Below are 17,741 nucleotides of genomic sequence, written 5' to 3'. Positions count from 1 at the left end.
GATGATCCGCCGCGTGCTCCTCTCTCTTCCTCTCTAGTGGTAATTCGATTTCACGACTCCCCGGGGCGCGACCGCGTCGCCCAGGGTAAGCAGCCGTCGGAAGGCCCTGAAGAGAGGCGGCAGTGACAGTGGCAGCAGCCGAGTGCTTTAATAGCGTCGCGGTCGCGAGAATTTTTCATTTGCATTCCGCGGCGTGCGTTCGTCTGCCTCCTCCCTGGCCCCTACCCTGTACCACCCGGGCGACTCGAGAGACAATACGTGCTCCGCGAAGCGCGGATGGTCTCCGCTTCCCGCGCAAATTTGCAAGCGTGGCCGCGTGCGCGTGCATCGCGTTACCGTCGAAGGACGAATCGACGTGATCGCGGCTACGTCTGCTGCGCTTCGGAGAGACGGATCGGCCGGTGCAACTCTCTCTCTCTCTCTCTCTCTCTCTTTCTCTTTCTCTCTCGAATTGACTCTGCACCAACTCAATTTCTAAGGTTGCAAATGGCGGAGCTAACTGCCCTCGCGCGTTCGTTCGCAGCAACATCTTTCTCTTTCTTTCTGCGGGGGGCGAGGGGCGGGAGAGGGGGCGGAAGACCTTGGCGTCGTAAAACTGAATAAATGAAAAATGATATACCTCCGCTATCGCGGTAACAGAATTTGTCTCGATATAGTCAAGATAATGAGAGCAATTTAGTCGTTGGCAACTTTTTGCCTCTACAAGCGACTTTCCCATTTGAGACCCACTCTCCCTCAGGCAACGAAAATTTTATTACATTAACGAAACTATCTTTCAGTTTAGTTCAATGAGTCGACTGCGAAACCGAGCCAGCGCAATTATTAGTCGCAATTGCTTATACTCTACGAGAACTAATAGTATCATAACGTCAGTGAACACCCGCGCTACAATGTTGACAGTGTCAACGTTAAAACGACCAAGATTAATATCTCGATAATCGCGCAGGTGTGAGCGATGCGCGCTCGAAAACAAAGAAGGCAACTCGGGGGATTTCGTTCCCGATAAGGATCGACTGACATCATCGCCGTCGTCGTCGCGCGTGGTACACATACCGAGTGGTATTCTCGCCGGCGAACTGCGATTTTTCGCTGTTGAATGGAGTGCCGAACGTCATGACAGAGCAGACAGGCGGACGTCGCTGCGGGGTCCCAGAGTCCACGGTGGTGTTCTTATCAGCGGTGCGACCGCCGAAGAGCCCGGCTAGTCAGCTGATCGCGCGATGCTTCATCGCTTCGGCCAATGTGCGCATAACGGCGCGGATCTTGTCGGCCGACTACTGTCCTCTCCTTCTCCTTCTTCCTTCCCTTCTCCTCCCACGCGACCACAATCGGCACTTTTCTCACTTGTCTCTCGAGCCTATCTCCGGTTATGTGTATGTGTCTGTGTCTGCTTGGATGGCGTATGTGTGTCCTCGAGTTAATCAAGGGGACGAGAGCTCACCCGCTCCTCTCTTCGCTTATTCCCAACGTCCAACGGGAAGCAAGCTTGGATTCCAACTCTACGCGAGAAACAACACGCAGCTGCCACGGACTTGTTCCGGAATCCTCTCGCGGGAAAAATAGACGCGAGCGAGCGTCCCCGATTCGACTCGAAGAGCGAGACCGGAGAGTCCGCTCGGAACCGAGTCTCGCCTTCCTCTTGGTGCGCCGCGGAGGCCGCTCCGATCTCTCGGTGCGTCGTGCGTGTATGTGTGTGTGTGAGTGTGCTAACGGTATATCGCGAAGAGACGTTCGGAGATTTACCGGAGCGAGCGGGCGAGGTGCAACGACCGGCTGATCGCGTTCGCCGTCGCGACTTGTCGCGACTCGCGTTGTCGAGCACGAGCGGCTTCGCAGCTTGGAGCGGACGCCTCGCGCAACCTAGACGGCGTGTCGTCGTCTTGGCTGTTCCGAGCTGGATATCGAATTTATGGCTATCCGACTCGAGCTCTGCGCGATCCGTAGTGACCTGCTTGCCCCCTCCGATTATCCGGCTCCGATACAAGCCGCGCTCGTGTCAATTGACGTTCACGTCGGCTTTCGTTACCGGATACGCGCGCACGAGCCGTGCTCTCGCGATCGCGATCGTGATCCCGATTCCTCCAGAAATGAAGCGGTTTAATTCGCCGGCGGTAATCCTGATCCGCTTGAGAGCCCGTTCATTCCACGGGGAGCTCGAGGCTACCGTTGATTAGAGATTCACTACCTGCGCAACAACTCTGCCGCACCGCGCGACCGACTCTGCCTGTCCTGTCGCGACTGACTCGTCTCGGTATCACAGATTGACGGATGTCCGTCTTTGTTTCGAGTTGAGGAGTTTACTTCATCGCAGAGTCGCTTATCGTGATGACGCTTCGATTAGGTTGTCGCAATGTGCTCGGGGAGTCTGCGGTATCACGGCCTCTCTCTCTTTCTCTCTCTCTCTCTCTCTCTCTCTCTCTCTCTCTCTCTCTCTCTCTCTCTCTCTCTCTGTCTGTCTTTCTCTCTGTATCGCTGACCTATTTTATCTCGCTACTGGATTTCCGTCGAGCTGTCGGGCAACAGAGGCGCGTAATCCTTTATTCAGGTTCTTCAGCTCTGCTGGCTGGTGCCGTTCTTGATTCGATGTCGACGCGGAAATCGGGAAACGTCTCTCGTCTCGTCTCGTCTCGTTTCGTTGCGACTGTTATTCAGACTTCTCGTCCGCATCGCATCTGCACCGCGACCGCCCACTCGTTTCGCGTTTCTCGGATTTCGTCGTTGGAATACAATAGAACTCTTTCTCAATTGATCCCGAGTCTCGCCGCGATATGCGCGCTCGTATTTCCCTTCGAACTGCAGGCTCTCTCGTCTCTTCGGTCTCGGCGCAATCTCCCCGGCCGCTCGCCTCGCAGCTTCCGCTCCACGATCGGATTCTCCCTCGACCAGGATCCCCGCTTGATTATAATATAATAAGGACACCTAGTGTAGAGCACCGGCTATTTTCCTCGGTCACTGCTCGTGCACCGCGCAAGATCTCGGCGCGAGTTATCTCGTGCGAGTTATCGCGAATCTCACGCTCGCGATCGCCCTTCTCGCCCAGCGAGAGCTCACAGGGTACTCTCGCGCGCGCGCCACTACTCCACATCTGCCAATGATTACGACGGAGTGTTGTCGTCGCGATGAAACAGCGTCGTCGTCGTCGTCGTCGTCGTCGTCGTCGTCGCTTCCACCTGCCGCGCGCGGCTACTCGCTCGCTCGCTCGCTCGCTCGCGCTCTCTCGGAGTAACGATCGCGCGCACCAAGTTGTGCGACTACGGGGTGCGAGAGAATGAAGAGGAGAGAGAGAAAGCGAGAGAGAGAGAGAGAGAGAGAGAGAGGGGGAGAGAGGGAGACACGCACACACAGAGGAACGACGCGAGAGGGAGACAGAAGGAGAGAGCAGGGGAGAGAGAGAGAGAGAGAGAGAGAGAGAGAGAGAGAGAGAGAGAGAGAGAGAGAGAGAGAGAGAGAGAGAGAGAGAGAGAGAGAGAGAGAGAGAGAGAGAGAGAGAGAGAGAGAGAGGAACCGAGAGGGATCGACCGCGGCCGAAGTGCAGCGAAGAAGGTTGGCAGCGAGAGGCTATAGACACTCGCAGCGGGTACTACTGCTACGCGTCGCGCCTGGCACCCGACTGACTCCGGCTGCGAGGATGAAGCCAGACGACGCGGACGCGGCTGACGCCGCGGACTCGACCGCCCCCACCAGCCACCGCCGCCTCCGACGTCGTCATCGCCACCCCCGGTAGCCAGGCAGGCGGCTGGAAGGACGGACGGGTGAAACGGCGGCCACGGCTGTGTCGCAGCACCACCACCACCGTGGCAACCCCCGATATCTTTCAAGCCTCGACGTCGTCGCACCGCTTCCGCCCGCGACGAGGAACACGTGTCGGTCGGATTAGAAAGCGCCGTATCTGGACGGTTCCGTTTCCGGAGAGATCATCAATGTTAAGCCCGCCCCCGTGCGTTTCCTAATCTCCCGAAATAATTGGCGAGTACGCTTGCTCTTGACACGATCCTATTGTTATAAAGGGAAACATGAGCTATGTCCAGTGATGCGAAATGATATCTCTCGTAATAAAATCTGATATCTCTGTAATACACGACGGGGGAGGATAGATCAGGTAGAGAAGACCAAGTTTCAGAGTTGCAGCAATTTCGCCGCGCAAACTGCGCTCGAGTCCAATTGAGGAAGAGAGAAATCGAGCTAACTTTGGGGTTTGTTTCAACACAAACGAGAGATAACGGGAAACATGAAAACGTAGCTGAACAAGGCTGGTCAGGGCGGCTGACCTGGCCGTGATAAAAGCGTGAAATCGAGTTCCTTTAACGCCATTCCGGCTTGTTTCGACTCATCAAACCTTTTTACAGCGTGGCACTAAACGAATAGCGCGATCCCGCATTGGAAGGAAAATACACAAACTAATAGCGTTTAAAGTTTCAAACGAAACGCGATCCGATGATCGAATCCGGCGTAACTAATAACCCATCGCGGCTCGATCGCGCAACGAATCTCATTTGTATCATCGAGGGCTTGCATTTATATCGTCATGCGGAGTATTTGTAAAATGGATTTTGCGCCAATTTCGGCGCATCATCGAGAGCTGGCATTCGTCCGGTCGTTCGCTCGGACACGATTATGCGAGCGTGTTCGGTTTACGGATACGACAACGACGGCGTCACCGGAATAAGCAAACACCTGTTTGCTCGCATAATAACGACACCGTCGGCTGCAAGCTTTCATCCGTGAAAACGTTGATATACCGCACGTCCAGGGCGTTTAAATGAAAATAAGTGACACTCGTGGGACGAAAGTTATGTAAAGTACGACACCGTGTGTCAACGCCATTTCTCCGTATTTATTATTCCATCCGAGCTGGACGCGTACGACTCGGCTTTTGCACACGGGCTCATCGATTAACGATAAATGAGTGACGCTCGGGGAGCAATGAATGAAAGATTTATCCGCCGCCGCCTCCCTAGCGACGTCATGGCCTCCCTTCGACGTCGTCGTTTGGTAATTTTGCAGCCGCATCGCTACGTCGCCGGGGCGAAAGGCAGCTTGCAAAAATGTCAAGCACGCTCTCGGAAGGATTCTCCCGTCTTTCTGCAAAATGTCAGTTCAGCCGTGAGATTGTCCGCACAGGTCGGGTGCACACCTGGCCTGGATTATTTCAATCCGAGAGACGATATCGCGGCGGAAAGCTCGAGTCTCGAAATTTCGGTCTCGGAATGGACAAGCCCACGGCCCAAGATAAATCCGAGCAGACGTATCTATGACGCAACGCGCAGCTGTGGATCAGCAGGATCTATCGGGTGTCCGACGTCACACTATTATTTTCAACTCTCGACATCAAACCTGTCGAAGCCTGACCTACCTCTGAGACGTCGAGATATTTCCAAACGGATGGATTGCGGATCGATAATCGGCTACCTCCCTCTCTCTCTCTCTCTCTCTCTCTCTCTCTCTCTCTCTCTCTCTCTCTCTCTCTCTCTCTCTCTCTCTCTCTCGCTCTCGACTAACATCGCGGAATTAAACGGGGCTCCGGGTCGGCGCTAAAAAAGCGGGACAAAAAAATTACGGGTAAACTGAGACGAGGGGTAATCGACTGCTTCGCCTATTTCGTAATACGTGCACTGTAATAAAGGGCTGTTGTAGGTAAAACATCGGCATTTTCGACGTCATCGTTGAAGCGTCCCGATCGAGCGGGCATTTATTTAATGGCATCGTCAGGACGGTCGTTTGTTAACGCGTTTACACAAGGGGACGGAATCATCAAACCGCCGCGCCGGCGCGCGCGATACTTTCGGACTTATCGACAGCAAATAGAGAGCGCGCGCGAATGTGAAATCGTTAAACGACGGTATGTTATCTCCTTTCATTCCAGGGGATTCCCCTCAAAGGACCCGGGATCCCATCGCCCGCTCTTTCTCCATTTCCCCTGTTTCGCGCCCATCTATCGGACGTGCTCGCGCAATATACGCTCTCGCGTACGTACGTTCTATCGCGCGAACACCTCAATTGAATTTTATTAAATCTCGCTGCTCCTGCGTAGATCAGCACGTTCCCCCTGCCAGCCTCCTTCCTCCCCCCCTCTCTCTCTCTCTCGCTTGCTCTCTCCCTCCCTCAATGCTACACTTCTCACGCTCTTCATGAGAATGGAAGGTTATCCTATTCGTATCAGCAACGGCACAGCGACTGTTGCGCGCCCTGTGCGCGTATCTAATGACTGGTAGTTGGCAATTTATTGCGGGTACATGCGCGTACATACATAAGTACGTACATTTCCCGCGTATCCAAAGTCTCTCACGGTAGATGCGCGATAACGAGCACGTCGCGTTCGCGTATCTAGCAGTACTGTTTCGCCCGCCTGTTGGTGTGCGCTTGCCAACTTGCACGGCAGGATGGAGCCATTAATTGCGCCAGGACGAGCCTAAGAGGTCGGTTGGCGATACGAGTAAACCGAGCTCCAAGGGACTGTATTACACGCGACTTGAGATATATATATACATATAGTTATTTATATATATATATATATATATATATATATATAGTTATATACATATATACGTGTAATACCGTATTATCCGCGTAACAAACGCATCATCACGTTCGTCCGAATTCAAATGATCGTCGCGATACATTCAGGCAAATTGATAAGTCCCCGCCGAGGGAGATTGCAACATTTTCCTCCTGGTGAGTTTCAGTTTCGTCCGGTATCCGATAGGAAGGCTGATAAAACTTTTTAAAGAAAGAAAAATGTTGCAACTTTCCCGCTGCTGCTTACAGATACGGATGCATAAACGCAACGTGGATATTGCAGTTTCGCTCGCGAATAAACAAAGGCCCGAGCGCGACAAAGCTTTGAGAAAGGGAGAGAGGGGGGGGAGAGAGAGAGAGAGAGCTGAAAGTACACGAAGAATCAAGCGAGTACTCTAGTTTCCGATACATTCGAAAGCGAATACGGGCGGTGCTATCTTCGGCACGATTGCTCGATAGTGACGAAACCGCGTAGGAACCCGTGAGTCAAGCGAGTTATTATAGATCGCGAAATCACATTTTTCTCAGATAGCAGTAGAAGGGACACGTAGGACAGAAGCAGGCACGATTGAGTTACACGGGCGGAGAACTGCCCGTGTGAGCGGGACGACTCAAAATAAATCCGACACTCATCGTGCCCCGGCGACACATCCACTCGCCGTACCACGTAAATCCCTCATCTTCAACCGAAGAGCGAGAACACGCTCCGGCCGAACGCACCAAGTAGTTGAAGAGCCGCTTCGGTGGAACTAATTTTCTCCGCGGCCCCAGAGCGTGTTCCAGTTAACGCGACCAAAAATACCGCGAGCGTCTCATCTACGGCTCATGAAATCCTCGAAATAGCGAAATCAACGGCCGTTCGCGGCCGCCGGGAAATCACTAGAGGCGTAGCCTCGACATTATATTGAATACGTTGCGGGCGAGAAACACTGGGCGAATCCTGCAGGATTCTCGAGACGACGCCTTGCACAGCAGGACACGTGCGCAAAAATCCCAAACGGCAGGGAGACCGGAAACTTTGCCCTTGCTCGTCGGCGAGTGTGGGCGAGTTGGACGTTCAAACGGATTTTCGCGCACCCCGCGTCGTAGCACCGTGAGATGCACAAGGACGAGACTGCAAAGATGCAGATTGCACGAGTCGTGTATAGAAGCGAGCGACGGCAGGAAGTAGCACGATAATTATCACGCCGCAGCAGAAACGCTCGCGCAAAAATCAAGTCAAGCGAAGACGCGTCTTTACTGGGTCAGGAAAATATCGCACCTCGAGCCCGTGCGCGCTTCGCAGGAGCTGCTCGCTGCAAATGATCAGGATCACGCATAGGGAAAGAGAAACATGTTGCCGTGATCCGCGGCCAATTAACTCGCGCGCGACCTGATCTTCTTTCACTCTTTCTCTCGCTGCGCGACGACGATTCAACTGAATAAACGGAGACATTCCGGCCACGACCATGAAGAATATGTGTATGTGATCGTGACCATTACGAGAAGAAACTTCGCTGAAGCTTCTACCGCCTCGCGATCGCTGACTGATAAAAGACCCTTCTACGTGTGTACGCGCGTTCCGCGTGTGTATGCTGGATAAACTGAACGACGCTAAAAGCGGGGTCAATGTACAGTCAGACTCGGTAGCTGTTGTGGAGGGATAATAACCGTCGTATTCCCTCGACGCAAAAGGACGAGCTGGAGGAAAGTGTGTATCCACGCGGAATAGACGTATTTTTTGACGCGCGCGCGCGCGCGCTTGATTGATAAAGCTCATTCGTAAGCACATTCGCGTGTCGACAAGGTTTCGCTAAAATTAGATGCGTCTGGCCGCCTTGTAACTCCCCCCCCCCCCCCGTTGACGCAAACCGAATCAATCTTGCTTCGAGGACGTTCCCTCGGAACATGAAGAACGCATCTGACAACATCGGAATCGGACGCGGAGCGGAACGTCGAAAGAATCGCACGAGCGGAGAGAAAGAGAGAGGGGAGGAGGGCAAAGGAGACTGTGAATGGAACGGGAGACAAAGCTGAGCGATTCTGTTATTAATATATTGAGAATAGCGATTCTCCCGCTGAACGGCGCTCCGTGATACCACCGTGTCTCGTTAAGTTTTGGTACAAGGCGTAATTAATAGCATTTTAACGAGTCGGTTACACGCGAGCGACGATGGATGGGGGAGCCGATAAATCGACGCGGTAATCAGCGTGTCGAACAAGCGTTTCGTAATTTGAGAATTTAAATGACGTCGGCTCACGTTTCTGTTTTCATGAACGATATTTCCGCGGAAAATCCGCCGTCATTAATCTCGATATCGGCGCGTCGTGGCAGACACAAATCACGATACCGACCCAATAATTTTCACGTCTTTTCCGCATGTCAGATCCGCTCCTGCGAAATTTTTCACGGCGGTATTACGTCGCCGACACCGCTTCCCCGCAGTATCCTTGAACCTTCGACTCCGTCGTTTTACTCCTTCTCTCTCTCTCTCTCTCTCTCTCTCTCTCTCTCTCTCTCTCTCTCTCTCTCTCTCTCTCTCTCTCTCTCTCTCTCTCTCTCTCTCTCTCTCTCCTCTCTCTCGCTCTCTCTCTCTCTCTCTCTCTCTCTCCCTCTGTCTCTGTTTGCAACGACTGTAAATTCTCCAAAACTTTGAAGATACCCGTCCTCAGTCACGCGAGGTACGGCATGTCACCGCGACTCGCCCGCGTGATTGCTCTTATGATGTCGCCGACTAATCCCCGGACAGGCTCGGATCAGCCTCGTGACTTATTCCAATTGGTAAATGTATAGAAAAGGGTACACCTCACCGATTTCTTTCATTTTGAAATATGTTATAAAGGATGAAATTCTGAGTTTTCCTAATACAATTATATGGGGATCGCTTATAGTTTCTGAGATATTTGACTCAAAAATTTTATAATTGTACATTGAAATATATTTGAAGTAGAGGTAAATATATAGAAAGGGGTACACCTCACCGGTTTTTTTCATTTTGAAATATGTTATAAAGGATGAAATTCTGGGATGACTTCCTGATACAACTATATGGGGGTCGCTTATAATTTTCGAGATATTTCATTTTAAAGTTTTGAAATTTTTATTATTCTGGAATTAAATTCCAGATATCATAAGCTGATGTTATTTACAGTACAATCCCAATATATCCAAATATAGTGTATACATAGAAATATAGGAAACAGTACATATAAGCGGGAGAGGGGCTCCGCCCCTCCCCCGCACTCCTTCCCCAAAAAATCCTAACCTAACGTAATTTATTGCATCTTTACATATTGTTGAGAGATGCTGAAAAGCTACTTTAAAAGCCACAACATCTAATTAAATGCAGATATTATAATAAGTTGAGCCAGGTGATAGATTTTAAGAGAACTTTTTTCAACAATGTCCAAAAATATATAAAGATGCAATAAGTTAGGTTAGATTAGGATTTGTTTGGGGAGGGGCGGAGCCCCTCTCCCGCTTATATGTACTGTTTCCTGTATTTAAAGTGAATGAAAACTGCTTGTCTACTTCAAATATATACTTCAACGTACAATTATAAAATTTTTGAGTCAAATATCTCAGAAACTATAAGCGACTCCCATATAATTGTATTAGGAAAAGTCACTCAGAATTTCATCTTTTATAGCATATTTCAAAATGAAAAAAATTGGTGAGGTGTACCCTTTTCTATATATTTATCTTCCAATTTGTTTCTCCTCGCCTCGTTTACAAAAAATCTGCCACACAATCGTCTTTTGTACAATGAACGAACCCGAAGCGGCGGTCAAATGTGTCGAGAGAGAGAGAGAGAGAGAGAGGGAGAGAGAGAGGGGGAGGGGGAGAGGGGAGAGAGAGAGAGAGAGAGAGAGAGAGAGAGAGAAAGAGAGAGGAAGAGAGAAATAGCGAATTGCCCGCTACAGTTGCAATAAAATCGCCTTTGGACGCGGGTCGTGCCGGCGGCTTGAAAACGAAATAGAATACGCGACAACGGCGTCGCGCACGTTTTCCCATCGCGCCAGGCCGCCTGCGAGCAAAATGCTCGCGCGGAGCCTCACGTGGAGTTCTTTCACACAGCGGTCGCGCTGAGTCATCCCTACATTGTAGATCCCACACGATGGTCTCACACAAAGATCTCGAAGGCGTGCATCGCCATCGCCATCGCCGTCGTCGTCGTCGGCGTGCAAGCCGCGTTCAAAGCGCGTCCGGTCCGTGAACTTTGCGCGCGACGCATCGATCACTCGCGCGTTTCCGTAAGATTCAGCGTGACTTGGCGCGATCGCAACCGTGTCTCACGGTTTCGTTTTTGGCGGCGATTACCTTCCCGCGACGAAATTCGCAATTAGCGGACCGCGTGCAACGGAATATGACGGAGTGACGCGTTCGCGCCGAGCGACGCGCACGATAACCTCGTAAACTTCGCATTACGCGAATTTCCACTCTCGACTATACGCCAGTCGTTACCGCTAGTCGTAGTTACCGGCAGACGTGACCCCGCCGTTTACATTCGCCGTTTCGTACCTTTCGCGCGCGCGCGCAAGGCGACTTGAAAATTACAGACGGCAGACGTTTACAGAAATACATCGGAATATATTATGCAGCACACATGAAAAAGTTGATCGGCCGTATGAATAAAGAACATTCGCGCCGTAACCGGCACCGGCGGCCTACGGAGAATGCGTTCGACCGCGTGAATTATAAATCTTCGTGGGATGTGAGGGGGGGGAGAGAGAGGACAAAGCTCATAGCCCGCGTGAAAAATGCATCACCTCGCCCCGCGGGCGCGTCGCATTTCGATGATATTAAAGCATCGTATGTATGGCCGACGTTACACGTATTTCCGCCCGTCCGACGGTCCATATTTCCTGTCGTTATGTGCACTATATTATTCTCCGTAAATAGGACTTCTATTATATTACACAACAGTGGGCCAACGACCGCGATTAATATTTCCGGAGCAAGTTTTTACGAAACGGCACATCGTCGCGCAAGTGTGTTGCTGGAAATACTTCATGTCTCGTATGCAACCAAGAAGAAAGTGCTGAAATTAAGTCCTCTCTTTCTCTCTCCTCACCGCGAGGATATCGTTCCTTCTGCACCGCCGTTTTTCGTTAAGGAAAGCGGGAGAAATCGAACACCCACGTGTCCACTTTGCGCGCGCGTGCCCTGTCGGTGTTAAATATGTCGGAATACACGTAATACAGCATAGAACGGGGATTTATTTTTGGATGCCTCGATTCACCGGCAAAGTATCATTTCTCGAAGCGACTTCCCCCTCGCGTTGAGGAGAGAGAGAGAGAGAGAGAGAGAGAGAGAGGGGGAGAGATAGATAGAGAGAGAGAGAGAGAGAGAGAGAGAGAGAGAGAGAGAGAGAGAGAGAGAGAGGGAGAGATAGAGAGAGAGAGAGAGGGAGACACGTATTTCGCTCCGCGAATCTGCATTTCACAGTAACGCAAGAGAATCGATTACGCATCCCGAGAGACGCGTATATTTTCCCTGGAAAATTGTCACTCAACCGTACGAAAATAATATCTCGGTCGTACGAGAGAGAGAGAGAGAGAGAGAGAGAGAGAGAGAGAGAGAGAGAAAGAAGAATAGAGAGAGGGGAGAGACTCGCGTTTCGCGGTTCCTCTTTGCCCGTTTAACGCGCGAAATTCACGCGAAAAGAGAAACGGGGAAACCGCGCGCGTTCGTCGCAAGATAAAAATATATCAGCGCGCCGTCGCGAAGAAATACGTGTGTGTTGCAATAAACTATTTGCAGTGGCACGCTTATGTAACCGCATGCGCCAATACGTACGAACGGAAACCTCATTAACACGCAACTTTGCTCGCCTGAAAGCTGTGATGATCATCGCGCTGCGCTATTTCTTCGCTTTTTATCCTTCGTGCATTCGTCGCGAACGACTCGCGCGCATTTTTTCCAGCCCATTTTCTTCTCACTTTAAGCATGCCCGTTTCTACGCGGCTCTACGAGTTCCCGCGAGTTTCTTGAACTCGACTCGGGCTTTCTTTCTCGAGTGTTACGGCGATCGCAATATCGCGACGGAATATCTCCAGGCCGGAAACGGAGACACGCGGCGGTGAAAATAAGTAACGACGGTATAATCGCGGTAATCGTACATTAAAAACTGCAGGAATGAGGCCAACAACATCATTTATTTTTTGCGGTCACAAAGATCAATGATTCGACATCGCATTCGATTACGCGGACGAATGGAGCAGCGCATACATCGCGCGCGTGTCCAGGTGTTAATTAAGTTCCTGCTGCGCCGGCTCGCATAATCGCGTGGAAACTCCAGGCCCGGAGTGACTTCGGCAACTTCCAGAGTGTATGTGTGTGACTTGTTTCTCTCTCTCTCTCTCTCTCTCTCTCTCTCTCTCTCTCTCTCTCCCTCTCTCTCTCTCTCTTTCGCCCGCCGAATCTTCCTTCCTGCGCCAAGCGACACTCGACTTTCATATAATATTCGTATGCACTTTCCCGGGCCGCTCCAGTCGTTCAAACTTCACCGTCTCGCGACGCGCTAGGAACTACCGTCGTCTACGACGAATGCCCACAGCCGGATATTGAGCCATCTGATAATAACGTAGAAGAAAACCAGCCGATTGATTGTGCACGCGATCTCCATGAGGTCGTGCTCGGTGGGGACGCCGCTGAGGAGGTCGCGTAGGATCGGCTCATCGGCGAGGAAGCCGCCGCAGGATCGCTCGTTCTCGCGATCGCTCCGCGCTGAATATCCCGGCCGTGCGGTCTTCCGGCCCTCCACGTCGCCGCGGATCCACCCTTTGACCGCGTGCAAGACGGAGTAGACCTCGCCCATGATCGTCGATCGCGATCGCGATCGCTCGCTCGCTCGTTCGTTCGTTTGCTCGCTCGCGGCGGAGGACGTCCGTCGTCGGCTCGGGTCGCCGACCAACGACGACTGATCGACGCGAGATCGACTCGCTCTCCCGATGGCGTTCGGCTGGCGGTCTAGCGGAGTCGGGGTGAGTTCTCGTGCGATGCAACTACCTCGACGGCAGTTACCTAACGCGACACCGTCATCGGTCAAAAGTACTCGGCCGCGTTGCGAAATCTCTCGGTCCGAACGCGACGTGGCGCAGCGGCGCGAAATCTCGCGTCAATTTTGAAATGTTGCCGAGAGGCAGAATTCTCGCGTGAATTTTGAAATGTTGCCGAAAAGCAGAATCCTACTAGCGTACATCCTACAATATGTTGGTATATCGGTGTACCAATTTGACTCGCCGTCAAAGCGCATTGTGCGGCGAGAACAATCGGCTGAAAAGAACGCCAGATGGTCGGGGGGGTAAATTTGCAAATTGTTTTGCAAGAACAAAAGCTCAAAAGGATACTGAGATTCTGCTGAAAAAAATAAACTCGGCCGCACCTAGTGGTTCATTTGCCGTATAATTAGTTCGCTCTCAAGTCGAGCTCGTTTACGACTCGCGCGCGACTCCAACTGTTTCGCCAATCTGTTATTTCGTAAACGATCTCCTGCCAGTTGCAAAAACGAAACGCATCTGTGGGTGCCATCCACCGAACGCGGGAATCGTGTTAGGAATGCGACGAATGCACTTCATTTTCTATAAAGCGAGAATGTGCGCCGCGTCTGTCCTTCTCTGCAATATTCAGAATTCTCGCGGGAGCGCAAGAATCGACGAAATACGCAAACCGAAATCCACGCGGTGGAGTTTCTCGACGTAGTCTCGCGGATAGCATTACGTTCGCTGTATAATTGCGACGGACTCGTCGCGAGGAGAAACACGCGAGGTGTGGGGCGCAAGCGGGAGGAAGCTGCAGCTGCGACGAATTAATGCACTTTCCGTTCGTTACTCGTCGTGGCCAGGCGATAAAGAACGTGAATCGGATCTTCGTCGTCGCACCTGCTTCTCTTCTACGACGTCGCGGCGGAAGGAACGCCTCGAAGACAATCACGCGTTCTACCGCCTGCGTCGCCGAGGATGGCGATGAAAAATCGTCCGCTTCGCGCGCGGACATGAAAACGACCGCATGTGTTAATTCTCGAAACACTTCCGCCATCAATAAGCCATAATTGACCTCATTTCTCCGATTACGGGGGCGCTCGTTATCGCCGCGCGCGAAATAGCCCGCGCGTGCTTATCCGCGTATTTATTTCAATGTGAAATGATTCCGCGACGATATTTTGCGACACTCTTGCGAGCTCTCGTCGCGTAACTCGCACGCGTACGTTCGACGAAATACAATCCTTACAGAGAGAACGAGAATGGCGAAACTACATAAAAAATGTCCGTCGCAACGAGCGGGGGGAGGGGGAGAGGGGGGAGAGAGAGAGAGAGAGAGAGAGAGAGAGAGAGAGAGAGAGAGAGAGCCCATCTCGCTGCTGATCGCGCTTTTCGATGGGTGATGGAAAGCGGAGGTTGAGGAACCTGCTTCCTCGTCCGTCGTTCAGGTACACCAAGTCTGAGAGGACAGGGGAGGGAGGAAAAGAGAGAGGGTTGGAAGGAAATGCAGTGTGGGTGTATGTAACGCGAATGAAAGCGGATAGGCGAGAAGGGGCCACGAGGGAATGAAGAACGCGCGCGCGCACGTATGTGTGTATGCGTGAGGGAGAGCGAGAGAGAAATTGTATGTGTGCGTCGGCAAGAGGGAGAGATGTAGATGCCTGGCTGCTGCGGATCGATAGAACGGAGCTGCGTGATGGTCGTCTTTCTACACGGATAACCGATAAATGCCGGGAATCGCCGTGAATGAGAAACAGACAGTCTGCCTGATGAAGGTAATCGGAGGAGGAAATTGCAGCACAAGACGGCACAAACGTAGCTCAATAGGGCATAATCAAGAAAAACTCAACATTCGAAAAGTGCGGGGCTACCAAAAATTTAGTTTTTCTTAATTTTCTTGAGAATGAGTTACAGAGTTGCGGATTGCGGCACAATATGGCACAAACGTAGCTCAATACGGCACAATCAAGAAAAACTCAAAATTCATAAAATGCGGGGCTACCAAAAATTTAGTTTTTCTTAATTTTCTTGAGAATGCTTTGAATTACAGAGTTGCGGATTGCCGCACAATACGGCACGAACGTAGCACAATACGGCACAATCAAGAGAAACTCAAAATTCGAAAAGTGCGGGGCTACCAAAAATTTAGATTTTCTTAATTTTCTTGAGTATGCTCTGAGTTACAGAGTTGCGGATTGCGGCACAATACGGCACAAACGTAGCACAATGCAGCACAATTCGAAAAAATACAGAATTCGGAAAATGCGGGGCCAACTTCACACATGTGTGGTCGACCGGCAATTGCGGGCGACATTTCATTGTGCGCGTGTGTATGCGTATAAGAAAAAAATAATACGCTCATTCGCTTTATTTATGTCCGTCCTACAATATAACGTCCGGACTTGATTTCTAGTTAGAAAAATATTCGTGGCGGCGCGCCAATCGTGACGACTGTTTACCCGATGTTAAACTCGACAATGTGACAGCCAAAGCTTTTACGTTTCTCGGAGATTTAGATTAAGGGGGGAAGCTTGAACTTAAGGGGTGCTCTATTGAGGCTACTGAAATATTAAACGTTGCAAAATTATAAGCACTCCTCATCATCTCCCTCTCTCTTTTTCTCTCTCGCCATCCCTCCCACGACATTTTCTATGAGGGAAGATTGACAGATTCGATAATTTTAAGGGACCGTGACGACACGTGACTTCCGATGTAAACGATAAGCGCGAAACACGATACACGGATGGAATCGCGATTTCCTCGTCGTGACTATTCATTAACCTCTGTTGAGAATGATATTTCAATCAGAAATACGTCAGCCGACTGGCTTTATGTACGGAAAATCGATAGATACTATGAATCGTGTGTGAATGACACATGCAGACTCCTCGGCGTGAATACAGTCCGAGCAAATCGCGTGTATACCGAGGTGAATTGCGCGAGTAATAATAAATCTAACTCTTTTGGATATACAAAAATATTAATTCCGCGATTAGAGCGTTCATTTGATGAAATCAAGAGCTACCAATCTAGAAATTGACGAAAAAATGTTCGAGCAAAGCAAAAAGTGTTCGACCGACTGTTACTCGCCCTTGGGCGGAAATGTTTTTCCGAAATGAAGGTAGGCTCTTCGCGTACCTTGTGTTTACTAGACACGAAACGCTTTTTGCTAGATAACGTGTTACCAAAATAGCTCGGCCAAACATATCATGTAGAAAAAAAGAACATAAACACCACGAGCTTCTCACGTCACGCTCTCCGCCACGCTTTTCCAATTTCGATTTGAAAATTCTCACTCCGAATTGCGATATTCCGAATTCTGAAGTATAACTCCAATATTCAAGCCGAGACGAGACCTTGCACGAGCGTAATTTAATCGTGCTGGAAATGATCCGAATCGCGCGAGTCGAGACGAGCGCGCACGAGATAAGTCTCGCGTCTTTTTCTTCGACGGCGGAACACGCTCGCGGTCACGCGAGAATCCTTGACCTTCACACACGACGACGTTTTGTTAATCGACCCTAACTCGTGATTTTGCGTCAAGAACGCGTCGACGAGCACGCAAACCGCCATCGATCGCTCACGCTTTCTACATGCATGTGCAAGGCGAAAGGGTCGCGAGCGAGTACCGCTATATCGCGGCAAAGATTGATTTCGCTCATTATTATTTAACTCTTTGGCTCTCACAAATAAACCTCGGGGAACGTCAGACGCTGATCTGTTTTCAACTTTTTTAGTTATTTTTTATGTCAAAATATGAAGAAATCTGTTATCATTTTTAGCTTAAATTAATTTTTCCAATTTTTTCGAAATTTTTCAAGTTTTGCACAAGTACACTATTTTATACATATTTAAAACGATATTTCTTAAAAATATATATATCTGATTTGTTGAAACTGTTGAAACTTACACACGCATGTCGCCGATTATGAATCAGAACCATTTTGTAAAATTCAAAATGGCGGATCTAATACGGCTAATGTCAAAAAGTGTTCAATTTTACGCTACATTCGACGTTGGGTAATCTTTCGGCTCATTATCTAGCAAACAAGCTGATTTTAACGTCAAAATCTGGTAAAAAATGAACAAGAAATGAACAAAAAACTTCAGAAATTTCGAAAAAATTGAGAAAATAATTTAAGCTAAAAATGATAACAGATTTCTTTATATTTTGACATTAAAAATAACTATAAAAAATTGGAAACAAATTGACGTTCTCCGAGGTTTACTTGTCAGTGTCGCGCAGCCATGATCGGGATTTA

General features: G+C 50.2%; 1 protein-coding gene across 3 annotated transcripts in view; it reads right to left on the bottom strand.

The window, feature by feature from the left end:
* LOC105185493 (uncharacterized) overlaps positions 1 to 17,741 on the bottom strand; it is a 57,177-nt gene that overhangs the window by 37,800 nt on the left and 1,636 nt on the right. The window contains exon 1 of one of the 3 annotated variants that reach the window (XM_011145052.3): positions 1,054 to 3,313. The exons of the other annotated variants lie outside the window; for them this stretch is intronic. Coding sequence (XP_011143354.1) covers positions 1,054 to 1,115 — 62 coding nt within the window. The 5' untranslated portion in view covers positions 1,116 to 3,313. Of the gene's footprint in view, positions 1 to 1,053; positions 3,314 to 17,741 lie in introns of those variants that run through there. 3 annotated transcript variants of the gene reach the window in all.

Source organism: Harpegnathos saltator, unplaced genomic scaffold (genome assembly GCF_003227715.2).
Source record: "Harpegnathos saltator strain DR-91 unplaced genomic scaffold, Hsal_v8.6 scaffold3, whole genome shotgun sequence".
NCBI classification, from domain to species: domain Eukaryota; kingdom Metazoa; phylum Arthropoda; class Insecta; order Hymenoptera; family Formicidae; genus Harpegnathos; species Harpegnathos saltator.
This window is presented reverse-complemented; position numbering and strand designations above follow the sequence as displayed.